Raw genomic sequence first — 16,625 nt, 5'->3', positions numbered from 1 at the left:
CTTATTCTCTGTTGCCCTCCTCTCCTGCTCTCAATCTTTCCCAGCATCAGGGTCTTTTCCACTGAGTCGGCTCTTTGCATCAGGTGGCCAAAGTATTGGAGCTTCAGCTTCAGCATCAGTCCTTCCATTGAGTATTCAGGGTTTATTTCCTTTACGATTGACTGGTTTGATTTCCTTGCTGTCCAAGGGATTCTCAAGAGTCTTCTCCGGCACCACAGTTTGGAAGCATCAATTCTTCTGCGCTCAGCCTTCTTTATGGTCCAACTCTCACATCCATAAATGACTACTGGAAAAAAAATAGCTTTGTCAGCAAAGTGATGTCTTTGCTTTTTAATATGCTGCCTAGGTTTGTCGCTCAGTCGTGTCCGACTCTTTGTGACCCAGTGGACTGTAGCCTACCAGACTCCTCTGTCCATGGGATTTTCCAGGCGAGAATACTGGAGTGGGTTGCCATTTCCTTCTCCAGGGGATTTTCCTGACTCAGGGATCGAACCTGGGTCTCGCACATTGCAGGCAGATGCTAGATCAGGGTTCAATCCCTGGGTTGGGAAGATCTCCTAGAGAAGGAAATGGCAACCCACTCCAGTATTCTTGCCTGGAAAATCCCATGGATGGCGGAGCCTGGTAGGCTACAGTCCATGGGGTCGCAAAGAGTCGGACACGACTTGGGTACTTCACTTCACTAGGTTTGTCATAACTTTCATGGCAGCAGTCACTGTCCAGAGTGATTTTGGAGCCCAAGAAAATAAAATCTGTGATAATTTAAGGATTCTCTTTTGGACAGGTCTATGCTAGGCCCTCAGGATGAACAGATAAAGAGGATCTGTTTTCTTTCTTCAAGGCAGTGGCTCTCCACCTGGGCCAGTTCTGCTTCCTCAGAGGACAACTGGCAACATCTGGAGACATCCTGGCTGTCCTTGTTGGGTGACGGTTGGGTGTGGGGTGCAGGAGACCTGGGGATGCTAAATATTCTACAATGCATAGGAAAGCCTCCCCCCCAACACCAGACACCCCCACCTCCTCACCCCACCCCCGCGCGCGGCAGCCTTCCTTCGGATTTTAGAATTAGAAGAGGAAGATGGGTCCATTAAAATCTCGGAAAGGTTTTCCTCTCCGAGAAGAGGGAAAACGTCATGATTCTTAATGTCATGTTTACCCCTCCTGCTGCCCTAGATGTCCCGGTCGCAGCTCCCTCGGAGGAGGACTGAGGACGCGCTTCCTGCCAGAAGCGCCCGGTGGATGGCGCCATCCTTATGCATCTACACGTCCCCAGTTAGAGATTCCCCGCCGCCGCTGCCTGGGGAGGAGCCTGGGCAGCAGAGTGAAACTAAAGGAAGGAACCTGGCGCTCGTTCCCCGGGACTCTAGGCAGGGACGCGAAGCAGGCCCTGTGCAAACGCCGCCGAGAGGCTTTGCAGCAAAGGCAGGGATTCTATGGCGACCTTATTAGACTTCCTGGGGCAGCAGCTCCAGCCAGGCATAGCCTGACCGTTCACTGTCAGCACACCCCAGGGCTCGACGGCTGGGCACCAAAGAGCGTGCGCTTGCTGGCTGCTCCGGGGCCCCCCGCCAACTGGACGGCGCCTGGGTCCGGCCCCCCAATCTGGTGGTGGTGGCGGCCCAACCTTTGAAGGGGATCCCAAGGCAGGAGGGGGCAGCCGGTCTTTCTGGGCCTTAGCCGGGGACTCTAAGTCCAGGAGCGCATTCCAGTTTCCCCCCGGGCTGCGCCTCTCGGGGCTGGGATGCGCGTGCGCCCAGAAGGCAACGCTAACTCGGTGGTGGCCGCTTGGGCGGCGGGGAAGGTGGGGCCAGCCGTCGCCCCGTGCTCCCGAGCCAAGTTCGGGACAGTGCCTGGTGCTGAGTCAAACCCCTGCTGGGTGGATCTGCGGGGCCGGGAGCACAGGCGGCGATAGTTAATGATTAATTGCTTACCACCCAGCCTCCAGCCTCTCTGCACGGGAAACCGTGCTCCCGGAGGGTGGGTTTGACCAGTAAAGGCCAGGTGGCTTGGAGGGGAGCCGGAGAGAAGCCGAACATAGCGCCGGGAACCTGCAGGGGAAGGGGCTGCGAGCTGGCGGCTGTGGGCTGACTGGCTGCAGCGAGTCTGGAACCTCCTTCCTCTGAGCTCACCACGCCTCGCCCAGTCACCACCCCTCAAACCCCACCCCTAAGCGCCTCCGGTTCGGCTAGCTTGGGCTGCCCCAGGAAGTTTCCATAAAAGCACCTGAAATCCCAAATTACTTTTTCCAGGTGAGCTAGAGAAAGCCCTGCGCCCACTCCGGTGAGTTGCAGCTGAGAACTTTGGGCTCCGCAGGGAGGAGGAAGGGAAGTTGAGAAGGTCTTTGGACCCGGTTGCCTGGCTGACTGCCTTCCTCATGGCTTCCCCAAGCCACCCCAGCAGGGACTGCTCCCAGGTCATTGATCACAGCCACGTTCCCGAATTCGAGGTGGCCACCTGGATCAAAATCACCCTCATCCTGGTGTACCTGGTTATCTTCGTGGTGGGCATCCTGGGGAACAGTGTCACCATTCGGGTCACCCAGGTGCTACAGAAGAAAGGCTACCTGCAGAAGGAGGTGACAGATCATATGGTAAGCCTGGCTTGCTCCGACATCCTGGTCTTCCTCATCGGCATGCCCATGGAGTTCTACAGCATCATCTGGAACCCCCTGACCACACCCAGCTACACCGTGTCCTGCAAGGTGCACACGTTCCTCTTTGAGGCTTGCAGCTATGCCACTCTGCTGCACGTGCTGACCCTCAGCTTTGAGCGCTACATCGCCATCTGCCACCCCTTCAGGTATAAGGCCATGTCGGGGCCCTGCCAGGTGAAACTGCTGATTGGCTTCGTCTGGGTCACCTCCGCCCTAGTGGCGCTGCCTTTGCTTTTTGCCATGGGAGTTGAGTACCCCTTGGTGAACGTGCCCAGTCACCGGGGACTCATTTGCAACCGCTCCCGCACACGCCACCAGGAGCAACCGGAGAGCTCCAACATGTCTATCTGTACCAACCTGTCCAGCCGCTGGACAGTGTTCCAGTCCAGCATCTTCAGTGCCTTTGTGGTCTACCTTGTGGTCCTGGTCTCCGTGGCCTTCATGTGCTGGAGCATGATGCAGGTGCTTAGGAGGAGTAAGCAGGGCACCCTGGCTGCCCAGGGGCAGCAGCTGCAGCTGAGGAAGTTGGAGAGCCAGGAGAGCAGGAGCGCCCGGAGGCAGACCATCATCTTCCTGAGTGAGTACGGGGTGCAGGGCCTCCTGGGAGCAGACCTCACCCCCACCCCACCACTGCCCCCAAGGTCCTCTTAACCCAAGCCTTGCCTTACAAGTGTGAACCTAAGTTCATTGAGGTTGAAGAGGCAGGGATATAAGCCTCTGGATGCTTCTTCTCTCTGTTTTGGAGACTGGGGTTATGATCAGAAGAGCACTTGACCAGAAGTCAGAAAGTCTAGGTACGTTCAGCAGTGGCAGCTCTGTGACTGCTGGCCGAGTCACAGCTGGCCGACAGCTTAGGTAAAATGGCGATGATAATACTGAGAAACGTGAGGGTTGAACTAGGTAACTCAGGACAGGTGCAAGTCCTCTGAGAAGGACGAAGTTCTGCAGGGCTGGAAGGGAGCATCCTTATCTAGCCCATCTTAACCCTGGGGCAACCTTTCTCAGGCAATTGAACTGTGTTCCCATTTTTGTCCTCCTCAGAAACAAGGCTGTCAGGAATACACTCTCCAGGCTGCGACTTTGTTCCCCCAAAGTGGTTTCCTACCCAAGTCTTAAGAAAGTGGAGCTCTCAGACACCCACTTCTCTGGGTAGTGCTTGAGTGTTCGTCGTGGTGGGTCTGTTTGTTATCAGAGCATAGAAACATAGCGGGAGCGGGCTGGCTTGTTTGTCTGAAGCAGGAAATCTGGCTTCCCAGATTTCCTGCGGCTTGTTTGATACCCAATTTCCATGCAGAGAACTTGGTTTGTTTCCCAAACTTTTGTTGTGATGCAACTATTTTGAGTCAGATCCTTCTGTGTTCCAGGAAGGGAAGGGGCCCATGATCAGTAGCCCTCCAAGACCTTAGAAGAGAGTCCTGGTGGCCACCCTTTGAGAGACTGGGCTTTCCCAGAAACACACAAAGTGTATGCAGCAAAGGGTCTTTCAAAATATTTTTTAGCAGAAAGGAGAAAAAGATATCCTTGTGAGTGTGTGAGTGTGAGTCAAGGGGGAGTTGATGGAACAAATGTTTCCCTTTCTCCCCAGTCCCCTCTCCAGTGTGGCATCCGAGGAGGAATAAATCATGGTGCTGTTTGTTTTGGTGTGGGAAACCTGAGAAACAGGTTCCAGGGTGAAAGTTAGACAAGAAAGAAAGATGGAAGGCACTTGAAGAGGGATGACAAGAACTGGGTTATGGCCCAGCCCTACCCCTGGCTTCCACTGTGTCTGTACAGTGGACCTGATCTTATTGTATCTGTGCAAAATCAGAGAAGGGAGTTTGCGTGTTGAGGATGCCTGATTCTGCATCAGGGGCTGTGCTTTTGACATATTTCCATTTCATAGAAGAGGAATTTCAGGCTTAGAGAGAACCTAGTTCAAATGCACTTAAGTGCAGCTCCCAGATTTTAACCTTGTTTCTCTGGGGTGTTTCCGAGTTGCCTATCACTCACCACATGACAGGCCAATAAATTGAGAGACAAGTTGTTGGGACAAGGAATAGCAACTTTATTTGGAAAGCCAGCAGACTGAATAGATGGTGGACTAGTGTCCCATAGAAACATCTTACCTGAGTTAGAATTCAAACTTCTTTGTTAAAAGGGAAGGGATATGGTTGGTTGTTGCAAGCTTCTTTGTTTAGTAAGACTTTGTTTTTGCAGCTGTATGTACAGGTAAGTTTGGTAAGATTATGATGTTCCTATAAACCTGCAATAAGATGAATGTTATTCTGTTCTGCAACTCTTTATCTCTATATGAATGGGAAAACGTTTTGTCTTTAAACATAGAGCCTTGAGAGTGGTCCATCCTGTATATTTCATGCTATAGGCAACATTCTTGTAGCGAAAGTGATAGAATACATATGTTAAAGTAAAAGAAGCAGATCTAATAAAGAGTCAAGATTTGTTTCTCTGTTATTACAAGGGCAGGGAAATAAGTGGTTTCCTGTGGCTTGTTCATAAGCTCAAGGGGAAGGGAAAATGAAATAAAGCAGAACTTCTGGAAACTGGAGTAAGGCGTCTGTATTGGGTGACATCGTCCAGGGACTTAGGGAGGGCACCCAACCCGACTCAATCTCTCTTACCCACTGGCTTCTGCCCAAAATATTCCAGGAAGAAACAAGACATTGGATTTGTTTGAATATCTATTGAAAGACTAGTTCTTTCTTCCCCCATATACCTTTAGGCATGTCTTAAACTGCTAGCAGTAACTCATACTTTAGCGTGAAGAAATTTCCTTTTTTCCTTTTTTGAGTACAGGACATTACCTCCCACTCTAATTTGGGAAGTAAGATTCCATTTGACCAAGAACAAAAATAATTAATTTCTCTTTGTTCTCTATCGTACCAATCTCTTTTTATTAATTTTTAAAAAAAATTTCTCTCAGTAGATGTCTGTTCTTCTCCTAGTGGGTATTGTTCCAAGTCAATGTCAGTCTCCGAGTTGAAGTTCTGTCTCCATTCAGACATGAAATCAGAACGTCCCAGACTTTTAGGGAGAGACAAATAGGAACTTGGAGATCATCTCATCCAGTTACTAATTGCTGAGGATGGGTCTGTTCTCTCTGCTGCCCTCATTCTTTCCTTCTCCTTGTCTCCCCATTTCTTGTAACAACTATATATTAATCACCCACTGTGTTCCCTGCATAGATTGTTGAATCGCAATTAGGTGCTCAATGTGTGGTAATGTCTTGGGGGAATTTACCATTTGTATTTAGCCTGTTGCCTCTGCAGTAGGTTTGCAGAGCAGTTCTTGCAAATGTCCCCTTCTCCCAATGAATTTCAAAGAGCTTTTGAAAATAGGATCCTCACTAATTAACTCAAGTTAGGAAATAAATTAATGGAATGAAGAGGAAGGAATCATGGTCTACATCCATCAGATTGATACAATGCAATTTACTTTGTGGGTTTCATAAAACGTATGTTTTGGGGGCATTTTTAACCCAGAACAAATGAAAATATAAATTGTTTACAAATCGCTGAATTTAATATAGTGATTTAGCTGTCTTTTTAGCACTTCAGTTAACAGATGTATCAAATTAAAACAAATATTTGCTCATTTCAAACATCTTTTGCATTTAATGTGAAATGTAAATGACAACACAGCGCAAGATGTTTTTGGAGCTCTGGAGGCAATAAAAAAAACCATTAAGGATTTTCTCCTCCCGTTGTTAAAAAATGCTAACTTCTGCATAACAGAAGGGAAATTCATAAATCTACTCAAGATGAGGAAGTCTATGTAGAAAATGTTATTAATTTTTCCTTTCTGCATCCTTTGCTATTGTGCCTCAGTCTAGCTGAGGTTCTTGGCTGGTGAATAATGAAAATAAATTGGGATATCCAAACAAGAAAGAGATGCTGAGACACCTCCTAGCTCTCAAGCAATTTGCAGGAGAGAACAATAATAATGTGAAAATGCACATTTCTGGACACATGAGTGTCCCTTCTTGCCTCCTGTCAGCTCAGTAAGAAATCAATTCTAGACATATTTCTTTCTGTATGGTCACTGCTAATATAACTTGTCCCATGCCAAGATAGCAAGGAGCTGGTACATTTTTCTCTCTATACCTTGGCTGTTGAGAATATGCAAAATGAGCCTTCCTTTCAAGAGGGTTTCCCAGACCTTCCATCTTGTCTTTCTGAACACTCACTTGGAGTTCTGTGCAATGCCTGGTCCACAGACGTTCATGTTTGTGTTTATTGTACATGTGGCTTGCTGTCAGATGTCACCCACTCAAAGTGAAATAAGAGTATTTTAAAAGAAGCATTGTAATTGGTAGCTTCCAAGAGCATAAAGTGATTGGGACTCAGTTACAGCTACTTTCTAAGGATCTGTAAGTTTATGATTGTCTTTCAAAGATAGTTATGAATTTTTTTTTTTTTACAGATGATTGTGAAATTAAAAAATTAAACATCATGGAGGCTGGTGTTGTTAGTAGCTCAGTTGTGTCTGACTCTCTGTGACACCATGGACTGTGGCCTGCCAGACTTTGTCCATGGAATTCTCCAGGCAAGAATACTGGAGTAGGTAGCCATTCCCTTCTCCAGGGGATCTTCCCCACCCAGGGATTGAACCTTGGTCTCCTGAATTGTAGGTGGATTCTTTACAGTCTTAGCCACCGGAACTCTGTAATAAGTACAGTTTATTTATTTATTTTTTTAAAATTCTGGTTTGCTGTCCTGAGTCAGAGGGAAAGGGAAGGAACTGCAGAGAGTGATGGAATTGCACATCAGTTTGGGTTGATTGTGGGGGATGTGTTGAATATAGACTTTGTCCATCATGTGTATTAGATGGAAAAAAAAATTGAGAGTTGCCGTTGTACTGAACTATTCTGAAAAGAAAACTGATGCGTGTTTGAGTATTTGTGGGTGGGTCAGAGAGAAGCAGGGAGGAGATCAGAATCATATCCTCTGAGTCTTAAGACCCCAGATATGAGGTCAAAGTCATGTATTCATAGGAGAGATGGAGGAAGCTGAGATGTTGATAATGGCTGGAGTCCAGAGGGAAGGAGGCTCGGGGGTGGGAGGGGGAGATATATATATATATATTTAAAATAAAATAATTATATATATAATTATGACTGATTTGCATTGTACAGCACAAATCAACACAACATTGCAAAATGATTATCATCCAATTAAATAAATAAATAAAATGGAGTCCAAAATTTCCCATGAAAAGAGGTTTTATTGGGACGTCATTGTGAAAAACAGCAGTGAAAATTATGAAATTAGTCATATTTTATTATATGTAGCTTCTAATCATATGTGAATTCTTATAATAACTTTTTTTTTCAGAATGAAACAAATGCTTTTTGGAGGATGTAATTTTTCTGACAGAAGAGGTTTGATGGCCATTGTGTTTGATTTTCTAGAACAGGAAGCTTATAAAGAAAGCTTTCTCCCAAGAGCTTCTCTTAATTCTTTGCTGTTTAATTCACCCTCATTGAAGCTCCTGTCCTCGCATCATCTTTGTCAATTTCCCCTCCTTTTAGGATTAACTGGTCTAATTTGGCTAGACCTTCGTTTGTCAGTGGCTTGTCATTTGATTCCTGTGTTTCTGCAGCTTTCCTTTCATTGACTTCATGAAATTCTGCACCCTATGTGCAGACCATACGCAGAAATATAATTAATTGAAAAATCAATCTCTATAGCCTTGTGTGTATCAACTGATTACATGGAAATGAATGCCTGAAAATACTCTGAAGTGTCCGAAGAATATTTAAATAGTTGTTTCTTGACTAGTTTAAATTCTGGTCTTACAATCATGTGTGTGTCATTAATTTTCTTAGCAAAGACTTTTTCTCTGATGTATAAAGGGCTATGCCAACTCAGTCTCTCAGGGAAATATCACCAAAATTAAATTAGTGACATTTTTAATGTGAGAGATTATTTTGACTCAAATGTTTGGATATTTCAAGAAAAAAAGAGTTTTGCCTCAAGAATTCAGATTCCGACCTCCTCCCTTCACTGGGGTGGATGTGGCTGTAATAAATGGCGTTTCATGTTTATTTTTCTATTTGTGATGTCTGTCATAAATTCCCAGTGTTCTGCGATCACCCTGGCAGACAGACATAATGATGCTATTTTAGTTTTATAATCAGGCTGCCTCAATGATTTCATTTCTCTGTTGGAGAGATGCATCGTTCCTGTGGAAGGGACTATTGGAAGCCCAGTCCCCATTCATTAGCAAGTCTGTTCATCTGTCTTCGTTGCATACTTCTTGGGGGCAAAGTGTAATAAGACAGCGGAGGCCTTCACTGAGCAGTGCATTCAGCTTATTAATGCTAAAACCACTCAGAATAAAAGGTTTTTTGCGTGTAGAGACAGCACAGAGCAAGTATATTGAATTGGGTGTCAAGGAGCCCTGTCTCGCCCCCCTAGGCAAGTTCCTCTGACCCACCACTTGGATGAGACTGTCATCTCTCTCCACCTTTTCCTTCTATCCACCTTCCCTGATGATCTGCAACCCTGGGATGACCCAGCTGACTCTCTGCTTCTACTCCTTGGCTGCATACTGAACACTGGAGATAAGGCTGGTCACCTGCCACTGTGAGTTCTTGTAAATCAATGTGCTCAGCCTCACCTGGGCCCTGCTTGCTGCTGGCACCTTCGTTTGCAGGGACCTTCAAAGAGCTTGAGCTCCTGGAGTCCGTTTTCCACTTTGAGGGACCTTGACTGCGTTTGTCACCACTGGAGGAGCGTCTGCGTTGACCCTTGGCTAGGGAGACCCTGCTGCAGCCGCTGGGTCCCACTGATGCAGTCGTTCCCAGCTGCATATGTTCAGGTCCCTTAGTGGCTTCCCATGGCTCCAAGGTCGCAAATCAAAATCCTTAACACAAGGACCTCATGGTTAGCTGCTCCTTCAGCTTCATGGGGTGTGTTTCTCTGGTTGTGTTAGTCAGCTGCAGTGTCATGACAAAATACCACAGGTGGCGTGGCTTAAACAGCAGACATTTATTTTCTCATAGTTCTGGAAGCTAGAAATTGGAGAGCCAGGACATGGCAGGGATGGTTTCTGGTGAGCCTACTTCTTTGGTTTGTAAATAGCAGCCTTCTCACAGAGTCTTCATAGGCCCTTGTTTGGTGGGAACAGGGACAGAGATCTCTGGTACGGTTTCCTTTTCTGATAGGGAAGCTAGTCTAACTGGATTAGAGCCCAGCAAATCTGATCCCGTTTAACCTTAATTATTTCCCTAAAGGCTCTGTCTCCAGACATTGTCACATTTTGGGGTTAGGGCTTTACCCCATGAATTTGGAGGGCACAGTTCAGCCCATAACACCACTTAATTGCTCTGCCCCAGGACCCTCCTCCAGTTCTTCAGTGGACCATGGCCAGGCTCACTCGCTGTCACCATCTGGTCTTAGCATGTGTTGTTTGCTTTGCCTGAAATGCTTTTTTGCCTTGCTCCATGCTCTACCTCAACCTGCCAGCCCCTTCACCAAATTAGCATTTTCAGATCTCTCCTGGGAAGCATGGCCCATCCTCCTTGACTTGATTAAACTTCCCTTGAAACAGGACTCAACAGTTGTAATTTTACATTTAGTGGTGAAATCATTTGATTGATGTCTGCTTTCCCTCTCATTCCTCGAGGGCAGGAGCTGTTCTTTACTTTCCACTGTGTGTAATGCCTGGCACACAGTAGAAGAAGTGAAGTGAAGTCACTCAGTCGTGTCCGACTCTTCGAGACCCCATGGACTGTAGCCCACCAGGCTCCTCCGTCCATGGGATTTTCCAGGCAAGAGTACTGGAGTGGGATGCCATTGCCTTCTCCAGACATAGCAGATGTTCAATGGAAAATTGTTGACTGAATAAATACTTAAATGCTCCTGAGCTTGGGATTGGAAATGATGTTCTGTTTACCCTTGGGCATGCATTCCTCTGGAAATTTATCATTCCTCACAATTTTGGAGATTAGTCCAAACCTAAAGGTGCTCTTTTTTTTTTTTTTTTTTTAGGACTCATTTTTCTTTAAAATCTTTTTTAAAATTTAATTTTGACTGTGCTGGGTCTTTGTTGCTGTGTGGGTTTTTCTCTAGTTGCAGATAGTAGGAGCTGCTCTTCATCGTGGTGTGGTGGCTTCTCATTGCAGTGGCTTCTCTTGTTGCAGAGCATGGGCTTTAGGGCTTGCAGCCTTCAGTAGTTGTGGTTCTCAGGCTCTAGAGCATAGGCTCAATAGTTGTGGTACATGGGCTTACTATAAGGCATGTGGGATCTTCCTGGACCAGGTATCGAACCTGTGTCTCCTGCATTGGCAGGGGGATTCTTTCCCACTGAAACACCAGGGAATCCCAAGATGCTCTCTTGAAAGGGATCTGATTTGGCCCAGGCCTCTGAAAAGTAAAGACATTGTGGAGGACATTAAAGATTTTATCTCTCTTGAGCCAAGGAACAGTCTGTGTTAATCAGCCCTTAAATGTCAGCGTTCACCATATGTACCTGCCAAGAGTTACCTTATAGTGAAAGTGATTAGGGTGCTGTTTAACAGTCCTTGTTACACTCTGTTTAACCGGATGATAATGGAATAAGACACCTTGAAAAATTACTTCTTAGCAGGCCCTTTCACCACTTGTTGGTAAGAGAGTCCAGAGGGTAATGGAACGAGGATGAAGTGGGGGAAATATTTTAAAAGTATTCAATCAATTTTTTTTTTTGAAAAAAATATTTGTTATTATTTAGCTGCGTCAGATCTTAGTTGGAGCACATGGGTCGCTGTTGAATGTGGGATCTTTCATTGTGGTGTGTGGGTTTCTGTCGTTGCAGCAAGCGGGCATAGGCTCAGCAGTCACAGTGTGGGCTTAGTTTCTCTGTGGCATGCAGGATCTTAGTTCCCCGGACAGGAATCAAACTCACATCCCCTGCACTGGAAGGCGGATTCTTAACTACTGGACCACCAGGGAAGTCGCTAACCAATGTTTTTATTTCCCCCTTAATTGCATTTGTTTGTAGCTATCTCCCTCAAATCTTAACCAGAGGGCTTGCCACCCCAGGGGAATTAAGAAGCAAGTGCTGCCTTGTCCAAATGTATTGTTTTTAGTTCTGAGCCCAGAAGCTGGACTTCTTAAACTTTTGATGAGACAGTTGTCTTTTAAGCCTTCAGGAGGGTGCAGAAGGATGGCTAAACTCTGTAGCTCTCCCTTTGCCATGTAACCAGCCCAGTCTGGTACACGAGATCTACTACCACGCAGCTTGTTCCAGATAAGACCATAGCTAAGGGGTTTGCCATGTCTCCTTGGAAGTCAGTGAAGGGCTTGAAGGGGTAAAGATGCATAGTTAGAGATGTGCTGCTGCTCCTAGGGTGATAGCATTTGTCACATGGCAGTTGAAGTCAAAATACAGGCCTGGTCATGTTCCCAGAGTAGAAAAGAGACAATCCTTCGTGGGGACACAGTCCTGGAAGAGCAGCTGATGCCAGTTAGTTCTTCCTGCCATTATCCATGTCCCTGGCTCTTGGCTTGTCCAAGTCTTGCTATCACTGCAGCCTTCTATGGCCAGAGAATGACTCTGCTTCCATTCAGCTCCTCACGTGTCCCCAGCATGGCAGTGCCAACTGCCCCCATATCACATAGGCTCTGGTTAGGAGCTGGCTCAGTCATAGTCACTCTGACTCAGTGGTCCCCAACCTTTTTGGCATCAAGTACCAATTTCATAGAAGACATTTCTTCCCACAGACCTATAGGGGGATGGTTTCAGGGTGATTCAAGTGCATTACATTTATTGTGTACTTTATTTCTATTATTATTACATCAGCTTCTCCTCAGATCATCAGGCATTGGATCCTGGAGGTTGGGAACTTGTATTCCAACTTATTTCCATTGTGCAGTGGTCATTCTTCAGTGTACTCATTCTTCAGTGACAATTTCAAGTCCCTACTTCTTCCTTGAAGCCTTCCTACACTGACCTTCCTATGAATAATGAGCCATCTGAGGCCCCATTTCTCAGATGGCATCACAGGTGTTGTCACCCAACTATTCTCAGGGCTCCCTGAGATCAGGGACTTTGCATACCCGTATTTTTTATTTTGGTCTGGAAACACAGTGGTTGTGAGTGGCTTCATGTTGTTTAGGCAAGCATACTGGAGTGGGTTGCCACATCCTCCTCCAGGGGATCTTTCCTACCCAGGGATCGAAGCCATGTCTCCTGCATTGACAGATTCTTTACCGCTGAGCCACCTAGGAGGAACTGCTTCGAAAATGAAGGAACTGAAATTCCCCAGTGGTGGCTGCTGCCCTTGGGTAGGAGGGAGATTGTACAAACTGCGATCCTCAGGAAGTCACTTTGGCTCTACCCGCCTTTCCCCCGCTGCCCGGGGGTAGGCAGAAATCTGAGATGGCTCCTGGAATTCCTGACCCCCTGTGTACATACATCTGCTCCCACTTATTCAGTCAAACACTAATCAAGGCATTGCATGAAGGGATTTTGCAGAAGTAATTAAGTTCCCAAATCGGTTGACCTTAAAATAGGGAGATTTCCTGCATGGGCTTAATCAAGTCACAAGACCCTTTAAATCTAGGTCTAGGAGTCAGATACAGGGCATGTCAGAGATCAGATCACAAGATAGGTGGGAGGTAGGAGTACTTTTCCACTGCTGGCTTTGCAGATGTGTGGAACCACTGGCAGGGAATGTAGGTGGTCCTGAGGAGCTGAGAGCCAGCGAAGAAAGGGGGATCTGAATGAACTGAGAGGTGCATTTCCCCCCAGAGCTTCCAGAAATAACTCAGCTTGGCTGACTCCATGAGACCCAGAGCAGAGATTCCAGCCATACTGGCTCTGGAGTTGTGATCCACACAACTATGAGATAATAATTCAGACACTAATTTATATTAATTTGTTATGTGACAATAGAAAACATACATTCTCTAAACTCTGATAAGGTGGCTCCAAGGTAGACACTTGTCCTGCCTTAGTTATATCTTCCAAACCTAATTTCTGGAAACTTCTCTGTGAAGAGTCCCACCTTCTAAGACCTTTACCTGACGGCCAGCCATTCCTGAATTTACCCACCATTTATTAACATCTGCTGAGGCTCAGGGATTAGGAAATTTACCATGATCCAGGGCACCATGGAATTTTCTCTGGAATTTTCTCTTGTTTGAGGAGTTCAAAATTTGCAGGTTTGAGCCCCATCAGCTAGAATTTTGAACCCCTAGATCCTTTGGTTGTCAAAGAGGAGGTCTGTAGTGGGTTCATCTTTTAATGATCATTTTTCAAGTAGCTCTTTTTCTCAGAGCCTGGCGCTTAGAAGGTGCTGAATAAATGTTTGGTGAATCAGTGAATATCTGGGCAGCTTTGCTGCTCACCAGGGCAGATTGCTTACATTCTTCATCATTTATTAATAGCTTCAAAAAAAAAAAAAAAAACAGGGGCAGACAGTGGGAACCAACCACAATGATGAAAGCAAGTCTAAGAGAGAGAGATGTCTCGGTTAAGGTTTCTGCCAATTGAGAAGCCTGACAGAATTTCCTGTTTGCACTTCCTGTGTGTAAGAGCCATTCTGGCAGACAGGAACCTGCCAGACATCTCATCATGCGGCTTTACACATCTCAAGAGTGGCTGGGTGGCTGGAGAGCAGCGGTGGTAGCATAGTCTGGGGATCAGGAGGCTGCAGCATCAAATTGCTATTGTACTTGTTAAATGTCTAACTGGCTATGAAACCAAAAGCACGCAGACATAGGAGTCAAGCCCAGTTGGGAGGGATGAAGTTCACTGAATTTGTAGAGAAAATCCATCCTCTTTCTGTAGTGAAGTGGAAAGAATCCAGCTTACCTTAGAAATAAGACACTGCGCACAGGGTGTTGGGGTAGAACCAAGGTCATTTGTTCTCTGGCTTTTATATATTATTATTTTTTGGAAGACATGATATACTCAGCAGACTGATCAGAGTGCCCAGATGGGTCAGCTAAGGGGCTGGCCTTTATATTTCCTCTCTATTCCTTTCAACGTCACCATCCTGAGGGTAGAATTATCCTTGCTTTTTGGAATTGCCCAAGGTCATCACGCATGGCAATTTGAACTGTGGTCTCACTCTAGAGTCCACATTCTATATGTCTTCTTTGGAAAAATGTCTATTCAAGTCCTCTGCCCTTTTAAAAATTGGGTTGTTTGCTTTTTTGATGTTGATATGTAAGAATTCTTTGCATATTTTGGATATTACTCCTTATCAGATATATCATTTCCAAGTATCTTCCCCTATTCAATAAGTGGCCTTTTTATTTTGTTGTTAGTTCCTTTCTCTGTACAGTACTTTTTAGTTGGATGTAGTCTCACTTGTTTACTTTGTTTCTCTTGCCTGAAGAGACAGATTCAGAAAATATTAAGGCTAATGTCAAACAGCACACTGCCTATGTTTTCTTCTATCAGTTTTATGGGTTTTGGTATTACATTTAAGTCTTTCATCCATTTTGAGTTTATGTCTAGATATGGTGTGAGAAAGTAGTCCAGTTTGATTCTTTCACCTAAAGTTATGACCAACCTAGACAGCATATTGAAAAGCAGAGACATTACTTTGCCAACAAAGGTCTGTCTAGTCAAGGCTGTGGTTTTTCCAGTAGTCATGTATGGATGTGAGAGTTGGACTGTGAAGAAAGCTGAGCACTGAAGAGTTGATGCTTTTGAACTGTGGTGTTAGAGAAGACTCTTGAGAGTCCCTTGGACTGCAAGGAGATCCAACCAGTCCATTCTGAAGGAGATCAGCCCTGGGATTTCTTTGGAAGGAATGATGCTAAAGCTGAAACTCCAGCACTTTGGCCACCTCATGTGAAGAGTTGACTCATTGGAAAAGACTCTGATGCTGGGAGGGATTGGGGGCAGGAGGAGAAGGGGACGACATAGGATGAGATGGTTGGATGACATCACTGACTTGATGGACATAAGTCTGAGTGAACTCCAGGAGTTGGTGATGGACAGGGAGGCCTGGTGTGCTGCAATTCATGGGGTCGCAAAGATTCAAACACGATTGAGCAACTGAACTGAACTGATAGTTGTCCAGTTTTTAAAATATCATTTATTAAAAAAAAATATCATTTATTAACATGCTGTCTTTTCCCCATTGTATATTCTTGCCTCTTTCGTCATAGATTCAGTTCAGTTCAGTTCAGTTGCTCAGTTGCCTCTGACTCTTTGCGACCCCATGAATCACAGCATGCCAGGCCTCCCTGTCCATCACCAACTCCCAGAGTTTACCCAAACTCATGTCCATTGAGTCGCTGATGCCATCCAGCCATCTCATCCTCTGTCGTCCCCTTCTCCTGCCCCCAATCCCTTCCAGCATCAGGGTCTTTGTCATAGATTAATTACCCATAATAGTGTGGGTTTATTTCTGGTCTCTCTATTCTCTTTCATTGATCTGTGTCTATTTGTGTACCAGTACCATACTATTGTGATTACTGCAGCTTTGTAGTTTAGTTTGAAATCAGAGAACATGATACTTCCTTCCAGCTTTGTTCTTCTCAAGATTGTTTTTCCTATTCAGGATCTTTTGTGTTTCAATAGAAATTTTGAAATTATCTGTTTTAGTTATATGGAAAATGCCATGGTATTTTGGTAGGGATTTCATTGAATATGTAGATTGCCTTAGATAGTATGGTCATTATAACAATATTAATTCTTCTAATCCATGACCATGGTCTATCTAGCCATCTGTTTCTGTCATCTTCAATTCCATTCATCAGGGTCTTATTGTTCAGTACAGGTCTTTTACCTTCTTAGATTCTTTCCTAGGTATTATAGATGTTTGATGCAAATGCAGATGTGATTGTCTTTTTAATTTATTTCTCATTGTTTGTATCTAGAAATGCAACAGATACTGTGTTTTAATTTTGTATATTGTAATGTTATGGAATTTATTGATGACCTCTAGTAGTTGTTTGGTGACATCTTTAGGATTTTCTATGTTTAATACCATGTCATCTGCAAACAGTGATAGTTTTATTTCTTCCTT

General features: G+C 45.2%; 1 protein-coding gene across 1 annotated transcript in view; it reads left to right on the top strand.

The window, feature by feature from the left end:
* Positions 1–1,793: 1,793 nt before the first annotated feature.
* GPR39 (G protein-coupled receptor 39) overlaps positions 1,794–16,625 on the top strand; it is a 260,953-nt gene continuing 246,121 nt past the window's right edge. The window contains exon 1 of the mRNA XM_027562098.1: positions 1,794–3,230. Coding sequence (XP_027417899.1) covers positions 2,375–3,230 — 856 coding nt within the window. The 5' untranslated portion in view covers positions 1,794–2,374. The remainder of the gene's footprint in view (positions 3,231–16,625) is intronic.

Source organism: Bos indicus x Bos taurus, chromosome 2 (assembly GCF_003369695.1).
Source record: "Bos indicus x Bos taurus breed Angus x Brahman F1 hybrid chromosome 2, Bos_hybrid_MaternalHap_v2.0, whole genome shotgun sequence".
NCBI lineage: Eukaryota > Metazoa > Chordata > Mammalia > Artiodactyla > Bovidae > Bos > Bos indicus x Bos taurus.
This window is presented reverse-complemented; position numbering and strand designations above follow the sequence as displayed.